Here is a 23,522-nt window from a genome sequence, read left to right on the forward strand (position 1 = left end):
GGTCATGTGGCTAGTAGTTACGTAATATCTCCGGTAGGGCTGTTTATGGCCAGGAGATTGCTCGCGGTTGGCGACAGCCAGACTGACGATCAGAGAGAAATATACCGACGCTAGTAGAGGTGAAATATCAGATGATAGGGGGAGGTACCGCCTTGTACCCCCAGGCGTTTTCTGACTTTTTGAATAAATAGCTAGGATTTAGAGAGATCTAGGAGAACCAGAATAGGAAGGCTCCGAGGGAACGTTAGTCCGTTTGGACTTTGGTAAATATCATTTCTGCTCTGTGTATAACCTTGATGTGATTGATGTGACTTTAAATATTTTAATACTGTATTCTTTAGACAGTGTCTTCGGTCATCTGACGAAGTAAATCGTAGACTTTTTGTTCTAACATTATACGAGTATTTGGTAATATAAAGCTTAGCCAGTCATCCTAGACGACCTAGGTAAACTGTAGGTTATTGTCTTTATTGTGATAAGTATTAATTCTGTGTTATAAGGTTACTGAATGAGTAGTTAGGGTTAATTAAAAATTAACCCGTTAGGAATAGAGCTGTAATTCCTTTATTAATTAAGTTCCCCTGGAAGCGTTCCTAAATTATTACACGCTACTGAACGAGTAGTAAGGGTTAATTAAAAATTAACCAGTTAGGAATGGTGTTGTAATTCCTTTATTAATTAACTTCTCCTGGAAGCGTTTCTCAATTATCACACGTGTGGGTGTGGTGTAACGGTGAAGTGATTCGCATATTGTGTAACTAGACACCTAGAGATTAACTAATTAAGTGATCAGTTCTGGGTTGTTATTATTGCTGTTATTAATTAACTACTACGGCTGTACATTTGTCAGCGTAGATTAATACAGATTCCAAAGTGTATTGTGTTTTTGTTGTGTTTCTAGTGAGCTAAACGTGCTATAATAATATATACTTTATATAAGATCGTATCTCTGATCATACCTAGAGACGAGCCATACTAGGGTTAACAGCCTGTTGCAGAGAGATCTAATAGATATACCGATAGGAGAGATATTTTGATAATCGTGTTTTATTCAGTTACGGGAATTATAGAATCCCCGTGACAGGAGTAGAAAATTGGGGCGCTCGTCCCGGATCTGAAACGGGACATGCATATTTTAAAAAAAGTATTGTTTGTAAATGGGGGCTTTATAAATTATTTTTACAAATAACCAGAAGTAGCACGTTGTTCACTAGAAAATTAATTAATATTAAGTGCGTCATATCTAAACATGGATAAGAATTTGCTGGATAGGCCTACGCTCAGTGTAGTGGAGATTAAGTGAGCACGTAAGGCCGAGTTAGTTGAAATCGCGGGTGAGCGAGAAATTGATTTAACATCAGCTAAAACCTTAGGTGATATAAAGACAATTATTATCCAGGAAGTTTTTGGTGATAGGCCTGTTATGGAAGACAGTGATATTGTACGAAAGAGAAGAGAAAGAGAGAGAGAAAGAGAATAACGTGCATTAGATAGAGAGAGAGAGAGAGAGAGAGAGAGAGAGAGAGAGAGAGAGAGAGAGAGAGAGAGAGAAGAGAGAGAGAGAGATAGAGAGAGAGAGAGAGAGAGAAAGAGAAGAGAGAGATAGAGAAGATAGACATAGAGATAGAGAGAAAGAAGATAGAGATAGAGAAGGTAGAGATAGAGAAGATAGAGATAGGGATAGAGAAGAGAGAGAGAGATAGAGATAGAGAGAGAGAAAGAGAAGAGAGGGATAGAGAAGATAGACATAGGGATAGAGAATTCCAGTTAGAAAAATTAAAAGTGGAACATGAGTTAAAGTTGAATACTGAAGAAGTCAGACGAGAAGCCGGAAATGGGTTTAACATGTCGGAGGCTTATAGATCAGTGCCGGTATTTGACGATCAGGAGGTAGACATGTTCTTTCAACTTTTTGAACGGGCCGCTAAGCAGCTAAATTGGCCGCAGTCTAAGTGGACATTGTTAGCCGTGTCTAAGTTTAAGGGGAAGGCTAGTATAGCTTATAATTCAATGAGTGATGAGCGAGCAAGTCAGTACGACCTAGTTAAGGCTGCAGTGTTGAGGGCTTATGAATTACGACCTGAGGATTATCGTTTTACGGTATAGCGAGTGAGAAAAAACGCAGGGTCAGTCTTATAGTGAGTTTGTGGCTAAGAAGGCAGGGATGTTTGATAAATGGGTGGTGTCTCATCAGGTAGAGTCATATACCGAGTTACGGGAGTTGTTGATCTTACAGGACATTAAAAATGGATTACCAGTTAGCTTACGTATTCATTTAGAGGATCGTGATGTAAAAAAGATAGAGGAGGCAGGCATAGTGGCAGATGATTACGTGTTAATACACAAAGCTCAGGCAGTACCGGGTACCTCTTTACAACAGGGTGATAAGAAGAAATTTCAGCCAGGTTTTTCCCGGGAAAGTAACTATCGGGGAGAGTCATCTAGTTGGTCAGCTAGTCAGGCAAGGAATGCACCTGGTGGGCAAAGTAAGGATAGACTTGCATTATCAGCCAATGCACGAACTTTTCGTCCACATTGCAGTTACTGTAAAAAGGATAACCATCTTATCGGGGACTGTTTTAAAAGGAAACGCGATAATGCGCAAGTGGTCGGTTTAGTGAGGTCAGCTCCGTTAGCGAGAGAGTAAACCCGTATGTGTCCACTGGTATGGTTTGTGATGTGAAACAAGAATTGAGTCCTAAGGCTATATCAATCTATAGAGATACCGGGTGTAGTCAGAGTTTGATCACGCAAGAGTGTTTAGCTGGTATTGAAAATTCAGACATAGGACGTAGTTTGGCCTTAACCTCGGTTACTGGAGAAAAAATGGTTGTTCGGTTACATAACGTTTTCTTGTGTTCAAAGTTTGTGACGGGACCAGTCATTATGGGGGTTGTGAAGGACTTGCCCGTTGAAAACATAGGAGTTTTGTTGGGAAATGATTTGACTAGTCAGTGTTGTCAGCCGAAATGTGACCAACTGTTAATTAAAGACAGCACGTTACCAATAGAAGAGTGTGAGGTTGATGAGATTAAATATCCTGCGTGTGTAAAGACTAGGGCTATGGCCAGTAGGTTAGCACAAGACGCAGAGAATATTTGTGATTTGTCTGATACGTGTGTGAGCCATGAAATTGGAGTGGATGAGGTTATCAGTAAAATGGTAGATAAGTCAACTGACAAATTAAATGTGGTGGAACCTGTTGATCTCCCGCAGAGGGGAATTGAACCAGTTGTGTTTGATAGAGGGGATTTACCTTGTAATAGACAAGAGTTAATTCTAGAGCAGGGGGCTAATCCAAAATTGTTGGCAGTTCGCACTACATTGTTAACTGAGAGAGTATTGATGAATAAAAGAGTTAGGGATAGGAGGTTGCCGGCGACCGAACTAGCTAGGACGCAACTGAGCCATGCTCAGAGCAAAATAAAATCAGAGTTTGATAGGAAGACTAGGAGTCGGGAATTTAAAACAGGGGATAAGGTGCTGCTGTACCTTCCCATTAAACGGGGTTCTGTGCAGAACAGGTATTTCGGGCCCTATGTTGTGCACAAACGGGTTAATGAGACAGGGTATGTGATAAACACTCCTGATAGGGTTAGGAAAAGTAGGTATTGTCACATCAATTTGCTAAAAGGTTATTTTGACAGACTGCCGATAGTTCCAGAGAGACTGGTCCAAATTGAGAGACACTCAATTTCCTGTGATGACGTCAAGACTGCAGAGGTCAAGTTGGCCAACGGCCAGATTCTAGCAGACTTGAACCCCCAGCGAGCAAAGTTGACTACGTTGAAACAAGACAATGTTTCCATTTGTCAGAACCTTCCAACGGTTACCAATACCTTAAGCCAAGATGTGCGCTTGGAACCCAACGCTACACCGATTCGACATCATGCCTATCGGAGAAAACCTGAAAAAACGTGCGACGCTGAAAAAGAAGGAAACGAAGTTCCATTGGTCAGGTGAATGCGAGAAGTCATTCAACCGTCTCAAGCAGAGGCGCTACTCGTCTCCCGTGATGGCAGCACCAGACTACCGAGAGCCGTTCAAGCTAGCTGTGGGTGCCAGTGACGTGGGTGCTGGAGCTGTGCTGTTCCCAGAAGACGAAGACGGACTGGACCATCCTAATGAAAGCCTCCAACCAGAGAGTTTTGAGGTGGAGTCTTCTTCTGCAAGAATACCCAATTACCATTGAACATATCAAGGGCACATCCAATGTAATCGCTGATGCCCTGTCCCGAAGTTGAACGTTATGATAATGTGTTGACATTCTTTAATTCTGTTTTGTTTATATATATTTTATTTGTATACCAGGGACTCAGAGACTCAGTGTGATTACTGGTAGTCACCTTATTATTACATGTGTTATAAATGCCCGTATGCGTCGGTTAACGCACCCTTTTGTTTTAATGTAGTATATTTCCCTATTCCTAGAGTAGAGGAAATATCCTTTTTGAGGTGGGGGTGTGTGACGGTACATGCTCTTAAATTTGTTTCGCCTATGGCGATTTTAATTGTGTTAGAGGGCCGTGTGCAGTTCCACATGCACTTAGCGCAGGTGGGCAACTTGTTACGTAATACTTCGCGCGATCGGACATTCCAATATGCACTTAGAAAGGTGCGGAGGCCATGTGGCTAGTAGTTACGTAATATCTCCGGTAGGGCTGTTTATGGCCAGGAGATTGCTCGCGGTTGGCGACAGCCAGACTGACGATCAGAGAGAAATATACCGACGCTAGTAGAGGTTAAATATCAGATGATAGGGGGAGGTACCGCCTTGTACCCCCAGGCGTTTTCTGACTTTTTGAATAAATAGCTAGGATTTAGAGAGATCTAGGAGAACCAGAATAGGAAGGCTCCGAGGGAACGTTAGTCCGTTTGGACTTTGGTAAATATCATTTCTGCTCTGTGTATAACCTTGATGTGATTGATGTGACTTTAAATATTTTAATACTGTATTCTTTAGACAGTGTCTTCGGTCATCTGACGAAGTAAATCGTAGACTTTTTGTTCTAACATTATACGAGTATTTGGTAATATAAAGCTTAGCCAGTCATCCTAGACGACCTAGGTAAACTGTAGGTTATTGTCTTTATTGTGATAAGTATTAATTCTGTGTTATAAGGTTACTGAATGAGTAGTTAGGGTTAATTAAAAATTAACCCGTTAGGAATAGAGCTGTAATTCCTTTATTAATTAAATTCCCCTGGAAGCGTTCCTAAATTATTACACGTTACTGAACGAGTAGTAAGGGTTAATTAAAAATTAACCAGTTAGGAATGGTGTTGTAATTCCTTTATTAATTAACTTCTCCTGGAAGCGTTTCTCAATTATCACACGTGTGGGTGTGGTGTAACGGTGAAGTGATTCGCATATTGTGTAACTAGACACCTAGAGATTAACTAATTAAGTGATCAGTTCTGGGTTGTTATTATTGCTGTTATTAATTAACTACTACGGCTGTACATTTGTCAGCGTAGATTAATACAGATTCCAAAGTGTATTGTGTTTTTGTTGTGTTTCTAGTGAGCTAAACGTGCTATAATAATATATACTTTATATAAGATCGTATCTCTGATCATATCTAGAGACGAGCCATACTAGGGTTAATAGCCTGTTACAGAGAGATCTAATAGATATACCGATAGGAGAGATATTTTGATAATCGTGTTTTATTCAGTTACGGGAATTATAGAATCCCCGTGACACACATCATACCCGTTAAGAACGCAACACCAATAGTTATGCTTTATGGAGAGTTAGGGAGAACGCCTGTCGAGTTAATTATATATAGAAGAATGGTATGTTACTGGGTGCGACTGATATCAGGAAAACAATCAAAATTGTCTACTCTTTTATACAAAATTATGTTAAATGACCACCTTACTAACGGAACTAACTACAACTGGATTAATACTGTTAAAAACACACTGAATAACTTGGGAATGGGTGATATCTGGATAAGACAATCTTTCATATCAGTAAATTGTCTCTCACAACAAATTAAACAAAGACAATGCGATCAGTATTTACACACATGGAAAAGTAACATATCACTGTCATCGAGAGGCAACACTTACCGATTATACAAAGAACAACTCTTTTTTGAAAACTATATCAATTAACTACCAGAAAAACTGTGGACAGCATTTAGAACGTCTAACCATTACCTACCCGTTGAAATTGGACGTTGGAATAATATACTCATAGAAGATAGAATTTGCACATTATGTAATGTAATAGACATTGGCGACGAGTTCCATTATCTTTTTATTTGCCATTTTTTCCATAATTCAAGAGTCCAGTTGCTACACCCATATTATTATACGCGACCAAGTTCTTATAAATTTAGAGAACTAATGGAGAATAAACAAATTAGTACCCTAAAGAAATTATCATATTTCATAAATATAATAACTAATGAATTCAAACGCCCTTGACTACAGACACCATCAAAACCAAACATAATTAACCAAATACTATCATTATCCACTGCACCATATGTAAGTTTAACAATCTATTCGTTTATAAGTACTTGGATACCCGTATATTTGTATTAAATATTTGTATTATTACATAATATATTGATGTGCGTGATTGTATGTGTTTGTATATGTGTTTGTGTATGTATTGTAATTCATGTATTTACTGTCAACCATCTTGTCACGTGTATATAACAAAATGTTTATGTATATATTCCTCCTATGCCGTTGTGTAACGGCCCGAGTGTAAATAAAGTCTTGTCTTGTCTTGTCGACAGTGTTGATTAGGTTAAAAGCGCAAACCATGGCTAAAGAAATGAAACTGAGTACTTTTAGGGACTTCTGCCTGACTCTCAAGCGATGAAGTTGTGTTTAGAGAACGTGGAGATTTCTCTCTCCCCCCCCCCCCCCCCCCCCCCCCTGGGGGCTGTGCTGCGATCGCTTGGGCCATTGTCCAAGTACCGGATCGAGCACAATGGCGACTCGGCGACCGTCACGCTTGTATACGGCAGTGACAGGAAGCAACGTGCACCTAGCAGAAGACGGAGGAGGCGACCCAAGACTTCGCAGGGGGGACCTAACTTGGCGGCTCAACCGCCAGGGGCGGTCCCTCCTGTCTCGAAGAGGAGGACGAGATTAGGAGCGGCGCAGGGTGAGCCAAACCCGGTGGCTAAACCACCGGGGGCGGTTCATTCTGCTCAACCGAGTTCACCTGCTCGAGCGAAGCACTCGCCAGGAACGACCCGGGGGGGGGGGGGGGGGGGAACCAAAGCTGTCAGCTCCACTGACAGTGGCGGCCCCTTCTGTAGACGTGCCGGCTAAGATGGACACGGGCCACGTGGTCATTAATGACCCGCCGGCAAGTCCACCACCACCTCCGGCAGTTGTTGTTGACTCAGCGGCGGTCCAGCGAGAATCCAAGAGGAGGAAGATGTCATCGGTCACCTTACCGAAGACGTTCGACCAGCCCGATTGGATTCTCGTTTGTGACAAACTCCCAGCAAACTACAGAGGAGCGGTTATCGGTGACTTCACCGATAACAAACATCTTAAGGGACCCTGGATGGACGACCACTGGCGCCAACTTCCAACTGGACAGGGGAAGTACCAGATACGGGGCGCCCCAAACTCCAAACAACTCTATGTGACAGCACAGCAGGACGGGCTGTACAGGCAGGAACTCCTGATGCCAACGATGTCCAACGCGACCATCCATCGCATCCTAAAGATGGTACTGCGGGACATCTACCCAGGAGCCATCGACCGTAACAGCCAGTACTTGACTGAAGGACTCCCCAACTTCAGACCTGAACAGCTCATCAACTCGCCATGAGTCCTGCTGCGCCAACCTTAACTAGGACAGGTAACCTCCTTTTTGGGCTTAGTTGGACGTTAAACATTTTTCGGTCGAGCTTCAAAATTTCTATGTTTATTTTTTTATAAATAGTCCAACACACTTCTCTTTGGCGCCCGTTCAATTGCTCAAATCACCTTAAACCTTTTAGGCCGAGCAGTCAAAACTACCTTTGGATTTAATTTCTTAAGTCCGGACATGATTTGGATGCAGTTATTCTTCGTAGGCTTAGTTTTTTAGACAGGTAGAACCAAGGAATCGAACTTCAGCCAATCACAGCATGGCCCTACTTGGTATCTACTAGTCGGTCCGCGCAGTCGCTGGATCTCCACTAAATGGCTTTATTCCAAATTCCGCCCACCTCAAACTTACCCCCCCCCCCTTCCTGGCCTGGACTCAGTCACTGGCGAAGTCAGAGACTAAGCCCATGACAGGCGTGCATGAAGCTTTCGTGGCATATATGCACGTAAAAGCTTTAATGAATGAATGCGTACTTTTAAAGGTGGGCCAACCTGGTGTTACCGATTGATGAAAAGAAACGATTTATTAGTCAGATGTTGTACGACTGTAGGCCAATCTCTCCCTGCCGAATGGGAGAAAAACGATAGCGATTTCCATGATTTTGTTGCACGATCGAAAAAAATGAACAATTTGAAAGCAAATTTAATTGGTAATATGAATGAAGTGCCCATGTGTTTTGACGCCCCCCCCCCCCCCCCCCCCCCCCCCCAACAGAACAGTTGACTGTGTTGGTTCCAAAACCGTGACTATTGTAACGTATGGCAATGAAAAAAACCCATTTCACAGTTGTACTCGCTTGTATGGCTAATGGTGAAAAACTATGCCCAATGGTGATATTTAAGCGGATTACAGTTCCGAAAGTAACTTCTTCCCCTGGTGTTGTTGTACGTTGCAACAAAAAGGGTTGGACGAATGAAGAAGAAATGTCTGTTTGGACACAAGGTGTTTGGAAAAAGCGGGCAGGGTCATTTTTTAGTCAGGTTATGGATAGCATGTCAGCTCATAAACTTGAAAGTGTCAAAAGTGAACTGAAAACGCTGCTAATATAGCGATAATTCCAGGTGGATTAACAAAACAATTACAGCCACTAGATTTGACGGTGAACCATGTATTCAAGGTTAAAGTACGAGAGCAATGGGAAGCTTGGATGTCTGAAGGACTGCACACGTACACAAAAACGGGACGCATGCGCAGAGCTTCTTATGTCGAAGTTGTGAATTGGGTGCTGAAGGCATGGGAGGCTGTTGATAGAAAGATAATTATTAAAGCATTCCATAAAGCTGGAATATTAGAAGCATCAGAACCTTGTGATAGTGACAGCAGTGATGACGATATTCCCCTGTCCACCATAGCAGGTCGCTTAGAAGAAACTCAGTTGCAGCTTTTCGATAGTGAATCGGAAGATCTGTCACTGTGTTTTATGTTTAACACCGTTAATTGTGTTTAAAATAATTTTTTGCATACCGGTACTATTATTTATTTTTATGATTTTGTTTTATCAGCCCGCATGTTTATTAACAAAATAAAACGAATAATGATCACATAGTCCGCACCGCCAGATAGTCCGCAGGAGGCATTTTTTTATGTTTTAAATCACATAGCCCGCGGGGAATACGCAGGAAATTACGGTATAACTTCTAAACATTGTTTCAGTAATATCTGACCCATGTTACATGCAAACATCTTACACTCGATGAGATTTTTGTGCATTTTTGCAAAACCTACGAAAATGCGCATTCTGCTAGGAATCATTACACGTTGATTGTAAATATATTTGTTATTTTATTCTCTCTAAATTGCTGTTTAAATCATTAAGTTGAAGAACATTTGTTTTAGAACATGTCATAACGTAGACACTTTAGAACGAGTGAAAACTTTTAAAGAAAAATGCCGAATGTGTATTAAAAATCATTAAACGTATTAACTTATCTTAACGGTTGATTATTAATTCAGTCAGTAGCTCAACACTACAAATGGAGCCGTTTACTGTGATAGCTTACATTTCCTGATTAATTAGTGTAATAAATATATCTGTTATAACTGGTATGATAGCTTACATTTCATGTAATAATTAGTATAACAAATATATCTGTTATAACTGGTTTTAAGGCTTTGCTTTAATTTGACAAATTGTTTTTCTAAAGTTGTTATGAGCTTCTAGCACCCATTGACCCTTTCCAGTGTCTGCCATCCAAAGATAATTTGTTATTGTTTACAATTACTTCCTGCCGCCAGTACATTTTCGAAGTATTAACAACACAGACCTAATTAGGTGTCTCGGAGCTGCTGCGAAATTAAACGTTTACTGTATGCCACGTGCACTCACTGCAATATAACACTATTTTTGACTTGAGATTTCACACAATTTGTCACATGCTGGGCTGTAAGAAAAAACTGTTTATAAAATAGCTTGCTCTGGCATGCTGGTTGGAGCTGTTTGTGTTCAAGTTCCAAGAGCCAGAATACATTAAATAGTTCTTCATCTAATTACATCATGATTTATTATTATTAGCAGACAAAACTGTTAAGGTTTATACTAAAACAAATAACTGCTAGCATCTAAAAGCTAAATATTTAGCAAAAGTTAAGTTTCCGATTTTTAAGTGCATTCCAAAGTTTTCAGTGCAGTTTTCTCAGATTGAAGTGGAAAGGAGATAAGTGGAGATAAGTATATATATATATAATACGACCAGTAGGAGATCAACTGTCCATTATCCTCAGCTCTATGCTGCATCTAAAATTCTCACGTATACAAGAAATCTAAATGTATCGGACTTTTTTTGATCTAAAGAAGAGGGGCCCAACTTGTAAACAGCCACAACTCATAGAGCCCCCGTACAAAATACCTGGATCAGCACATGACATGTATTAACAAATGAATTACTGAAGACGTATCAGATTTGGCGATTATGTTTTGAACACAACAAAGCAAAATTTCATCCATATAATTTAATAACAAAAATACAAAATATTAGGTATAAAAATACAAAATATTAGGTATAAAAATATATGATATGGTGTGTGTGTGTGCACGTGTAATTTGAGAGAGAGAGAGAGAGAGAGAGAGAGAGAGATACAGAGAGAGGGAGAGAGACAGAGAGAGAGTGAAAAAAACGGAGAGACATATAGACAGACATAGAGAGAGTTATTGTATTAAGATATAAAGCTCACCCTAGCCTGTTCTAACTGCCTAGATGATGAAAGTAAGCCTCCAACTATGTTGGGAATTACACACCACTCATGAATTATTAACATCCAAAAAAAAACACATTTTACCACATTTAACGCTGTTTCCAGAGATACGTACTTGAAAAGAAGCTGTACGCAATATGTAATTTAAAAATAAAAACCTGTAATAATCACAATTACTTTACGGTGGGGCAAAGACTTAAATGTGCACCACCCGTTACACACTTCTTGATCCGCCCCTTGCCAGTGTGTTTAATGTCACGGTGTCGTCTGCGCACTAGCAGAAATCACTTTTAAACAACACAACATTTTCTTCAACAATGTGACACTCTCATCTCGAAACCGAATGTTCAGCACTCCATAGATGAAAGGATTCGCCGCACTATTTATAAAATAGGAGCGCACGAATACATTGTACGCAACAAGTGATCCGCCCTTTAAATCGTAGTCAAAGTTTTTCACAAACGCTCCCACCGCCATGAGCGATATAAACGGTAAAAAGCTCACCACGAAAACTAATGTAACAGTAAAACCTATCACTGTTGTTTTGTTTTTCATTCTATGAACACCCTTCTGTTTTTGTTGTGTAGGAGGTTGAGGGTAAGGCTTAGGTTGAGGTTGAGGTTGAGGTTGAGTTTGAGCGACGTCTAAGTCAGACAGTCGCACATCACACGTTGTTGAACTTTCTAAGGACGAAACTGAAGTCTTCTTCCTTCCAGAGATTTCCACGTCGGAGATTCGCCTCATATAACGCTTGTGTCTCTTAGCCGCCATGCCCACCATCCCGTATAGAACCGCCAGCGCTGCGGTGAAAATCACGAACGCTACTGCTAGTATCACGTGATAGGTTAGATAAAGAATTCCGTCCAAGCTGTTGCAATTTTCTCCCACAATTCCCGCTATTTCCGTTTCGACAATTCGGAGTCCGTATATGACAGGCGCTGGCCAGCTGAAAACCAGTCCAGTAAAAACAGCGACGGCTACCGAGATTTTCGCTTCTCTCAGCTGCATCTGAGTGTGTAACGGCCGACAAACTTTGAGGTATCTGTCGACTGCTATGACCATTAGAGTGCTTATCGAGGACACGGCCAATAAAGAATTGACGAAACGTAGAAACTTGCAGGCGACGTCCGAGGGGAAGGTGTAGTAGAACCTCATGTCGGCTATCTCGACGGGCATGGCCAACAGGGAGCTGAGCAGGTCAAACACCGCCAGACTCGTGATCAGGAAGTTCTGGGTCCCTCTCTTCATCTTCCAGATGAAGACGAAACACACGAGGGCGTTGCCGAACACCCCGAACAGCATCGTGACGCCCACGTAGACCATGGCTGGGATGAGAGTTCTCGCGACGTCATCGTTGAGGTCGTACAGGTGATTGTCTGTGATGTTACGTGTTCCCGTGGTCGTCATTGGCAACGATGATGTGTGTGGTGGAGATGATATGGTAGACGATGACGTCATTATTATTAATGTTTAAATTAGATAATAGTTTAAAACATACTAACACAGTTGGTTTTGACCAACATACCAAAAGTCACACAATCAAATAAAATGGAATTTTAGGACCTAATGTGTAAAAAAACTGACATGGTTCAATTTGAAAGCCTACTTTTACGACAGGAGAATATGGTTTTGGAACTGTCAAGATAAAAGATGAAAAATGAATAGTCATTAATACAACTGCCTTCTTAAAATAAAACTTTCTCCAAGATGACAAACTGAATTTTGAATCAATGCTGTGCTTAGAAATATTTTAGATTAAATACTGACGCAATTTGAGCTGACTGCAGTTTATGTAGGATGTGAATATGGCTGATGAGGTTATGTACACAATTTATCTCCCGTGTTCTTGTTATTTTTGAGTTTTCCTCTCCTGTATTAATACACAATTTAGCTCCCTTTATTGGTTTGAGTTTTCCTGTCTTAGTGTTCACAGTGTATTGGATATATATATATCAGAGATTAACATTACACCCAGGTTTGCAGGATGCCTTCAATTAAACTCTTATGACCAGAACATCTAAAGCGAAAACATAACCGATCTCCTTGCTCGTCAAGCCATGAACAATGTTTCGGAGCATTCACTCAACAAACGTGGTCCCAAAAATTTATTGAAAACAAAATCCCACAGAATCGATTCTCCGATCCCCTCCAAATGTTATCCAGCTGAAATAACAGATGATGGCGCTGCTGTCGACGTCGTCAGTCTGATATTTACATCCAGTGTATGTTGTGAGTGTGGACGTCGTAGAACCAGCGTCATCATGAGTCGAATCATGACTCGAATACACCTTCATAGAGTGAGAACGTCCTGCAAAATTGATACACGTTTATTAACACTTATCCGTTTATATACGTGTGCGTGCGATTATGCGTGTTAGGAATGTAAGATAGTAAGATAAGACACTTTGTGTAATATTATTAGCAGAATATGTTCGTCTCAGTACAGGCTGTTGTCAATCAGTATCTGTCAGTTTCTTTATCCCTGTCTCTTTACCGCTCTTATACCCCTCTGTCTCCGTCGGTTACACATTATGTGTTTGTTTCTTGTCGGGTTGTCTATATGTCCGACAAACTATAATTTCGTCACTTTGACTACTCCCTTTCACCCCATTTAGGCACAGGCCACAATTAATGTCGCTATATGTTTCTATACAGCATTAGTGGCTATAACATTTTTATTAATTTCTTTCAGGCCCATGGATTCTGGTATGCTCCTTTGCCTGCCTGGGGGGAAACATACCCTGAAAAGGACAACCCCTGTTGTCCAGCTCTTTATCCCAGCATATTGGTTCAAACAAACACACCCACTAAACCTGGCCGGAGTACTACTTTTCTATGGGCCGGAATTACCACAACCAAATCTTCAATGTCAACAAATTACACATGTTTACAAAGTACATGCTCTCACCTTTTAACTTCAGTCAAATAGTTGCCACTTCAAAGCTGTCTGCCATGAACTTGTCACAGTCAAAGAGCAGACTACTTGCGCGGACACATTTCCGGATTTCCGGACAACCAAATGGGAAGATAATTGTGATATGTGACCATCTCAGTATCTATCCGTCTCACCCCCCCCCCCCCCCCCCCCCCCTTGCTCTCTCTAAGGCCTATTTTTCACTATTAGAGTCGTTTTGACAACTTAAATCATACGTTACTTCTATTTGATTGTTTAGATTATCTATTTCCGAAGAACCGATGTGTTTCTGATCATCCAGGTGTTTGTAATATCACAAAATGCATTTTTCATATTTTTAAAAACGCACGTACGTCTGAGAAATAACAGTTACAGTCGAGTTTTAGTCTATTGTAAAGGATATTTCACCGATTCACTCTACAACTGGTATATCAAAGGCAGTGGTATATGCTATCCTGTCTGTGGGACGGTGCACACAACAGATCCCTTTCTACTAATGAAAAAATCAATCGAATTAAAATTAGCTCCACTATTACATGTGGATCTAACAGCAGCCCTTTGGAGCTCATGTCCAGTTGGCCTTTCATTCGGCCAATCAAAACCTTACTTGCAAAATCATTCCAGTGATTTGATGACGATGATAACTAGTTTAACGTGCCCATATACCACTATGGTTTCGAACACGCCCATCCCGAGTCCGACCTTCGATAAGATCGGTGGCCTGACTCGGGATGAAGGGGGGGGGGGGGGGGGGGGGGGGGGTTGAAAATGAGTAGAATTTTGAAAATAGCAATTAGTAAAGAAGTTAAAGATTAAAAAAGAAAAGAAAAAAAGGTTACAAGCCAAAAAAACCAAACAAATTGACTGCTCGGCCGAATATTTATATAATTTGGAGCATTTTAGAAGGACAGTCCAAAATTAAATAAGAGAAAGAAGAGAGGATCGGACTATTTAATAAATATATATATATATAATATATAGAAGAATATAATATATCGACAAAAAGAAGTAATTTCGACATAGATTCTGAACGCAGATCTTTAAAGTCCGATCGATATGTCCACGCGAGTGGCCTCGTTAAGGCCGTTTGGGTGCACAGCTTAAAGGGACGAGATGGGTTGCATCGCGTCAAGAAAACCCCTAGATTGACAGTCGATAGACTAAGGTGTAGTGCTGTGCTGAAATACAGATCTTGAGAAGCCGGATCCGTCTGAACGAAAGAGAGTATCAGACTAGGGTATAGTCCAGTCGTCATGGGGTGGTATAGTGGTGCGGACGGGCCCGACTCCAGAGGATACGAGATGGTATCACTATAAAGCAAAGTAAAGTCTAGAAAAAGAGTAGTAGGGGCCGACCCCGCTTCCTATTTCTTCTTCAATCTTCCAGTGCTGCTAGGACAGGCTCGGACATGTAGAGACTAAACGCGAACAACCGTGGCGTTCTGCAGAATGACTGTCATACGAGTCACGAAAAAAACAAGTCGACAATCAGACGGAGAAATAACGTGGAGGCAAGGAATCTCGCTAAAAAAGAATCCAACCTGGTGGTGAAGGCTGTCGAAACGAGAAGCGTTCCAGCGTTCAATCAGTTCCAATGGCCGCATACATCCCAGCAGAAAACTTCATTTCGCTGACAAAAACAACGAAATGAAGGACCCCCAAGTCGAGCACACGAAAGCACGTGCAGTGTGCACAAGCGAAACAAACACGTCTTACCGCGTGGAGCTCCAGACTGGGAATGCAGTGATTTGAAAAGAATTTGAAAACATTCGGAATTATGCGGAAGGTATACGAAATGATTCGGGTGAATTACGAAGTATGCCGGAAACTAATTTCAGTATAACATTTTATATAAAATTCGTTTCAAGACGAAAAAACAAACAAACCCCGTGATGGTATAGCCATAAAATCTTTTTATACTAGTATACAATCCAGAGTTTATTACTGCGCTTTTCCCCCTGTTTTTTTTCAATGTTGAAATAGTCCAACAAGTTCGCCTATTGCATAAATAGTCTCGCCCAATATATTTAGAATTTCTATGCTCCTGAATAACGCTATAAAATGCGAAGTGTAATTTTGTCGATATTTAAATTGTTATTTATAGATGAAATGTCACCTTTACATGGGAGTCCACGCAATGCTGTTAGATCTACTGGATATATCAGTAGAGCTAATTTTAATCATATTGTGGAACAATTTATCGGGTTTCGTCTCTAAGACTATATGTCAAAATTGCCAAATGTTTGACATCCCAATAGCCGATGATTAATAATGAATGTGCTCTGGTGGTGTCGTTAAACACAACAAATTGATATTTGGTCTTTATATGCACCATCCCACAGACAGGGCAGCATATACCACGGCCTTTGATATACCAGTTGTGGTGCACTGGCTGGGACGAAAAATAGCGCACCGACGGGAGATCGATCGCGCATCTGAAGCGCTTTATCACTGGCCTACGTCCCGCTCTGTATTATCAAATACAAACGTGTACTATGTATGAATATGATGATATTATTGTGTTCGTGTTGACCTGGGTGAGTGGCGCGCAGCCTGTGTGTGTCATACAAATAAAGACAAGTCAGACGAGCGCGTACCTTGTACTATCTTCAGCTCTCTTGCGGCTCTGTTACCCAGTCGTATATTCACGTTGTCTACTCCGTGTCACCAGGATGTATAGAGTTAGTGCGCGCAACCTCTAACATCTCGTGTCACCTGGAAGATGGATGGATAAATGAATGAATGAATGTATGAATGATGTATGAATGAATGAATGAATGTGAAGGAATGAAGGAAGGAAGGAAGGAAGAAGGAAGAGGATAATGAAGGAACGAATCAAAGAACGAGAAGAATGAATGAGCGGGGAAATGAATGAAAGAGAGTATGAATGAATGAATGAACGCGATAATGAATGAATGAACGAACGAATGAATTAATGAACAAACGAATGAACGAACGCTCGCGAGAATGAAATAATGAATGAAGGAGAGAATGAATGAATGAGAGACATGAATGAACGAGAGAATGAACGAATTAATAAAGAAATTAATGAACTAATAAATGAAAGAATTAACGAATAAGTGAACGAGAGAATGAATAAATGAATAGATAATTTTTTTACGACACTAGCACGAAAAATAAATTGTCTACTGAATGTTGGAAAAAAAGGTCAAAATTATAGAGCGAAATCACTTCTCTCTCAAACATTTGATAGGGCGAAGTTTCTAACAGAAGGGAAACTTAAAAATCTGTAGTTATTCAAACCCTCCCCTTCCCACCCCCCACTTCTGACAGCAGATGGTGCTTGTTGTCATTTGAGTATGATTTTTAAAATTATTATGTTTTTCCACATGTAGTCATAATATGATAATCTCCATCGGTGGGCTATTTCTCGTTCCAACCAGTACACCGTGATTGGTATATCAAAGGCCGTGGTATGTGCTATCCTGTTTGTGGGATGGTGCACATAAAAGATCCGTTGCTACTAATGGAAAAAAAAAAGTTTGACATCCAATAGTTGATGATTAATAAATTAATTTGCTCTAGTGGAGTCATTAAACAAAGCAAACTTTAACTTTCATTTATTAACAAATCCAAAAAATTTCCACGCTCACTCCATATCATCATTTGTAAACTAACCGTAGACTGTTTATCGTAACACAAAGACTATCAATGCACCTACGTACAAATAAACACTCAAGTAGAAAATCTCATCTTACCTGTACAACTGGTTCCAGCCGGTGCACCACGACTGGTATATCAAAGGCCTTGGTATGTGCTATCCTGTCGGTGGGATGGTACATATAAAAAATCCCTTGCTACTAGTGGAAAAATCTAGCCGGTTTCCTTTCTAAGACTATATGTCAAAATTACCAAATGTTTGACATCCAATAGCCGATGATTAATAAATCAATGTACTCGTTAAACAAAACAAACTTTTTAACTTACCTGTACCACGACACACCTGTCAACACTCATGTAGGTATAAATGAGTTGGTCTGTAATATGTGTGTAGTATATCATGTATAAACCGCAGTGTGTATCTGTGTTTAGTGTACAATGTGTAAACACTAGTGTAAATACCAGTGAATATCAACAGTTGTGATTACTATATAATGTTCTGAATACCAAGACACCGGCGATCTATTGTATCTTAAGACACAGGTGAGAGGACAAGGTATGACTTACAGGGGAAAACTCGTCCTAGGTCACGTAAATCCGGGCAACGTTCAACGATCAGTCTCAACATTGTCCAGAGGCCGACACATACGGCGCCACAGATATGTCATTATCATTCAGCGACCACGTCTATCCCATTGTCACCGTATTGTTCTTTACCAGTTTTCCCCAATAATGAATTTGTTATAACAACTCACGTAATGTTCTCGAAAAACACTCACAAGTAGGTCGCGAACGTAAGAGCCGACTTAGACGGTAAGTTGACCCCCCCTCCCTCCCCCCAAAAAAAATAAAATAAATAAAAATAAATCTACATTGTTAATTTCAAAAACTAAAGACTGTCCTGTTAGTTTAGAAATGCTCGGGGTAAGGTGTGTGTGTGTGTGGGGGGGGGGGGGGGGGGGGGTCTAACTGTAGACGAATTTATATTAGGCAAACACTAAAAATCGGTCTCTAGTCAGTCCAAAGTTCCGGAAATGATGCGGCCTTTTTTTTGTTTGTTTTTAAAGCATTGATTGCACAGAAAAGGTGAGTATTGAATACCGAAATAAGGAGCATATTTATATTGAAATCAGAATGCACGTCCTAGTTCATGCGCGATGGCATCTTGGCTCCAAAATTAGGTTTTTCATCGTAGCAAGATAAACCCGGCAAAAATCGACGTCATACCGCGGGAAATTAAAAAAAATAAAAATATATATATATACTCTTCAAAACAAAGTAGGGGAACCTGAAATATTAATGTTAATATCAACTATTAGACTAAACATACGTTTTGACCACAGATATCCTGGTAAAGGATGTTCAGGTCTGTTTATCAACACACCGAAACACATTCCATAGTTTGCACGTGCATTACGCAGTTGCAACGTACACGTGCGTGGGGTGTCATTCTCGATTTTGACAATTTTCAGAAAGGTCCATTAATCACTGTGGAACATTATTTCTGTCAATCTTTTTTCATTCTGTTGATCATACAGTTGTTATTGTTTTGTTTTTAGTCATTTTTATTGTTTGAATTTGCGATGCGGCGTATACTACTGATAAAAAAAAACGTCAACTTTCAAATTTCACTTCTGACCCCAGTCGTCCTTCAAGATCTTTGGTGGTCATAAAACCTACTGTAATACTGAACTACCGGTTGTAATGTTTGCCCAGTTAATTCACTGTTATCATATAACCATTCCCCACAGCTAATATACCTTGCAATTTTGGCAATTGTAAATTCTTATTAGAATTCCCCTACGTTTTGTGAAGAGTATATTATATATATTGAAACGCGAGGGTCAAAATTGACGCGCGCGCTGACCAGAGACCAGACATTCATTTTGTTTGGCCTTACATTATTATTATTTTTATAACCCGAAGTTGTTTTAAGCAATGTATGATACTGTAAGTAATTATTATTTTAATATCACACGAAAAACTTTTGTTCGTTTGTTTTGTTTAACGACACCACTAGAGCAGATTGATTTATTAATAATCGGCTTTTAGAAGTCAAACATTTGGTAATTTTGACATATAGTCTTAGAGAGGAAACCCGCTACATTTTGTTTGATTAGTAGCAATGGATCTTTTATATGCACCATCCCACAGTCAGGATAGCACATACCACGACCTTTGATATACCAATCGTGATGCACTGACTGGAACGGGAAATAGCGCAGTGGGACCACCGACGGGGATCGATCTAACACCGACAGCTCGTCAGGTGAGCGCTTTACCACTGGGCTACATCGTGCTAGAGAAGCAGACAGTTCATATTTATGTGATATTAAACGCGCTTCCATTTTGTATCATGTTTATGTGATATTAAACGCGCTTCCATTTTGTATCATGTTTATGTGATATTAAACGCGCTTCCATTTTGTATCATGTTTATGTGATATTAAACGCGCTTCCATGTTGTATCATGTTTATGTGATATTAAACGCGCTTCCATGTTGTATCATGTTTATGTGATATTAAACGCGCTTCCATTTTGTATCATGTTTATGTGATATTAAACGGGCTTCCATGTTGTATCATGTTTATATGATATTAAACGCGCTTCCATTTTGTATCATGTTTATGTGATATTAAACGCGCTTCCATGTTGTATCATGTTTATGTGATATTAAACGCGCTTCCATGTTGTATCATGTTTATGTGATATTAAACGCGCTTCCATTTTGTATCATGTTTATGTGATATTAAACGCGCTTCCATGTTGTATCATGTTTATGTGATATTAAACGCGCTTCCATTTTGTATCATGTTTATGTGATATTAAACGCGCTTCCATTTTGTATCATGTTTATGTGATATTAAACGCGCTTCCATTTTGTATCATGTTTATGTCCCGAGTTACAATACGAATTATTTCACGAGACACGAAATAGAAGCGAGTTTAATATCCTATTTATTACAAATTATAGATTTATTTTAATTTTCATTATCTTATCTTTGTTTCTATTTATTTGTCTCTTTGAAAAACAAAACAAAATGTTTTCTCTGTGTTGTAACAAATCATGCGAGAATGCACGAAAATGAATGCTTAGACGTATTACATCTGATTCGTCCACTACAAAATATAGTCCCAAGTTAAAGTGTGAAATGTGTCGTACAGTTTAAATGCACTATTGTGACACTGTATCGCTACTGTGCCTTTTTTCTTAACAAATAATTAAAATATTGTAGCATGTATATGTTTTAACAAATATTACTATTCAAAGAACTATTGTACATAATTGACAGTTTGTGACAATATCAATATCAATGAGGTTTGCCAATCGTAAGAATGAATGAATTTGTTTGACGGAAAACACATATTGGGTGTCAAACTATGGTAATGCAAAAAAATAAAGTGATGATCAGCATCAAGACAAAAATTCTAGATTTAAATAAAAACAGTGTAAAGAACTGTGCAAAAACACAAATATCACAGACAGATACTGACTTTTACTCAAAACTTCAGTTTTATGCTGTATTGGCCATTCTCAAAGAGAATGTTACACCCGTGCACCACGGCGTGGTTACAGCACGCGCAGTGGCCAATCGTAAGAGGGGTCGATGTTACGTCACACTGTATGCTCTCGTGGGATATGACACTCTCATAATATAACCAATATGTTTTGAATCAAACAGGTAATAAAGTAAAATACGTTTAATAAAATGGAGCGGTTATAGAATCTCTTCACCGCTTACCATTGTGTGTTGTAAATTGTTGTACTTAGGTTGCAGACATAATTATATTCTATAACCATACCATAGACTAAAAATATGATATTTAAAAAAAAAAAAAAAAAAAATAGCGCGACCAAATCGTCATGGATTACCATAAGTTTTTAAATAATATAAATTGTTGTACTAAGGCTGAAATAAAGACAATATTAAATATAATCAATCACATTCATGTATTATAAAATGTGTGATGAATTGTGTAGTTCTAGAAACCATTGTGATCTAAACGAGCCAAAGTCGACATGGGAATAAGGTCAAACTTCCTCTCTCTCTCTCTCTCTCTCTCTCTCTCCTCCTCTCTCTCTCTCTCTCTCTCTCTCTCTCTCTCTCTCTCTCTCTCTCTCTCTCTGTGTGTGTGTGTGTGTCTATCTGTGTCTCTCTCTCACTGTGTTTGTGTGTGTGCTTCTGTCCGTCTCTATCTCACTCTGTGTATGTGTCGCCCTGTCTCTCTCTTGCTCTGTCTCTCACTCTGCCTCTCTGTGTCTCTCTCTGTCTCTATTTTTATATCTCTCTTTCAGTGTCTATGTTGTGTGTGTGTCTCTCTCTCTCTCTCTGTCTGTCTCTATCTATCTCTCTCAGGCTGTCTTTCTTTCTTTCTTTCTTTCTCTCGGTCTCACTCTCTATCGTTCTCCCCTCGTCTCTCTCTTGCGTTCTCTATTTCTCTCTCGCTTATGTTCTCTGTGTGTTTTGCCGTGTGTATGCTATGGTATGTGTGCATGTGTTGTTTATAACTGTGCCTAAGCGTTGGTGTATAATTTTATATTTGTGTTTGCGTGTGTGCGTGCGCCTATGTATGTTTATCTTGTTGTACCATACTAAATACACACATATATCACACTAACATACCTGAACCCGCGAAGCCAGCTGACGTACAGTACATCGGATTGTCCACAGCCGTACAACACAACACACAGGTTATCTGTAAGACGTCTATCTACCTGACTCTAACAATGAGATGAAGCGTGACGTGACGGCGCGATAATCCTGACAGTCATCACCTACCTGGCGTGTGTTAGTCCGGATACACACATCAAGCGTGTCCTCCCACTGGCTTCTCGACACACCTGGGTTTTACAGGTACTTTTATGACTCTCTATGAACACCTGTTGTTATATGCACCTTTAAGTTATTCAGACATATACAGTATATCGCTCGCCTGATGCGCCGTCGGTCTAAGGTCGATCCACCCACCTACACGACGTTTACATATATGCATCTTTAAAGAGTTTCCGACATACACGTTTTCATGTACACCTTGAAGTGCAGACATTCATTAAGTATACATTTAATATCTTTGAGTGCTCAGCTAACGTGCCCGCAGGATCCAACTGGTATATATTGGTATTATTAAACGTTATGTAAGATCTTGTTCTGTTTGGCATCCTGCTTGACTTTAGGACTTTAGTAAAACAACTTCAGGAAATGGAAAAAAAATGCTTGTCTAGAAATATCCATTTGGGGCTGAAGCACGTTATGCTTGGCATATACTATGCAAAAGAACATCCAAATAGAAATTAAAAACAAAACTCAAGTCAAAACACATGCACACATGCACGCACGCGCAAGCACGCGCACGCAAGCGCACGCACGCACACACACACACGCATACACACACACACACACACACACAAACACACGCACAAACACAAACCAAAACCCCCAAACAATAACAAAACCCCCAAAACAAACAAAAACAAACGCCGAAACAACCCCACCCCCAAAAAGAGAAACTTGAATATATACATGTATAATTTATATATTTCGTGTGGATTCGCGTCTGTGAGAGCCAGTACCTACCTTCCTTTCCTTTTAACTTATTAAATTAAGATTGAAGCACGCTGTCCTATGTACACACCTTAGCTGTCTAGGCTGTCTGTCCAGGACAGTGGGTTAGTTATTAATTGTTAGTGGTTAGTGAGAGAGAACGGGTGTAGTGGCCTTACACCTACCCATTAAGTCGTTAAATCTCGCTCTGGGTGGGACCCGGTACCGGGCTGCGAACCCTGTACCTACCAACCTCATGTCCGATGGCTTAACCACGACACCACCGAGGCAGATATATTATATCTATTTATAAGTCATCCAGCAAAAAGTTCACTAAAGGGACACAACTTTATACTAACGGAGTATATTGCTCGCGTCTGTAATTACCTCCCTTGTGC

The 23,522-nt window shown here is 40.0% G+C and overlaps 2 protein-coding genes and 1 long non-coding RNA gene across 3 annotated transcripts in view; 1 reads left to right on the top strand and 2 right to left on the bottom strand.

Annotated features, from left to right (window-relative positions):
• The window catches only part of LOC121377661 (D(2) dopamine receptor-like), a 119,777-nt gene that overhangs the window by 42,332 nt on the left and 53,923 nt on the right, over positions 1–23,522 (top strand). The window lies entirely within an intron of this gene.
• On the bottom strand, positions 10,889–12,819 carry LOC121377663 (orexin receptor type 1-like). Its single transcript, XM_041505734.1, has one exon. The coding sequence runs from the start codon at positions 12,502–12,504 to the stop codon at positions 11,302–11,304; it is 1,203 nt and encodes a 400-aa protein (XP_041361668.1). The 5' UTR covers positions 12,505–12,819; the 3' UTR covers positions 10,889–11,301.
• Positions 12,882–22,307, bottom strand: LOC121377665. Its single transcript, XR_005958642.1, has 3 exons — positions 22,207–22,307; positions 16,557–16,674; positions 12,882–13,354 (listed from the first exon to the last, which is right to left on the bottom strand). It is a non-coding gene; the product is annotated as an uncharacterized LOC121377665 (long non-coding RNA).

The sequence above is a fragment of the Gigantopelta aegis genome, chromosome 7 (assembly GCF_016097555.1).
Source record: "Gigantopelta aegis isolate Gae_Host chromosome 7, Gae_host_genome, whole genome shotgun sequence".
NCBI lineage: Eukaryota > Metazoa > Mollusca > Gastropoda > Neomphalida > Peltospiridae > Gigantopelta > Gigantopelta aegis.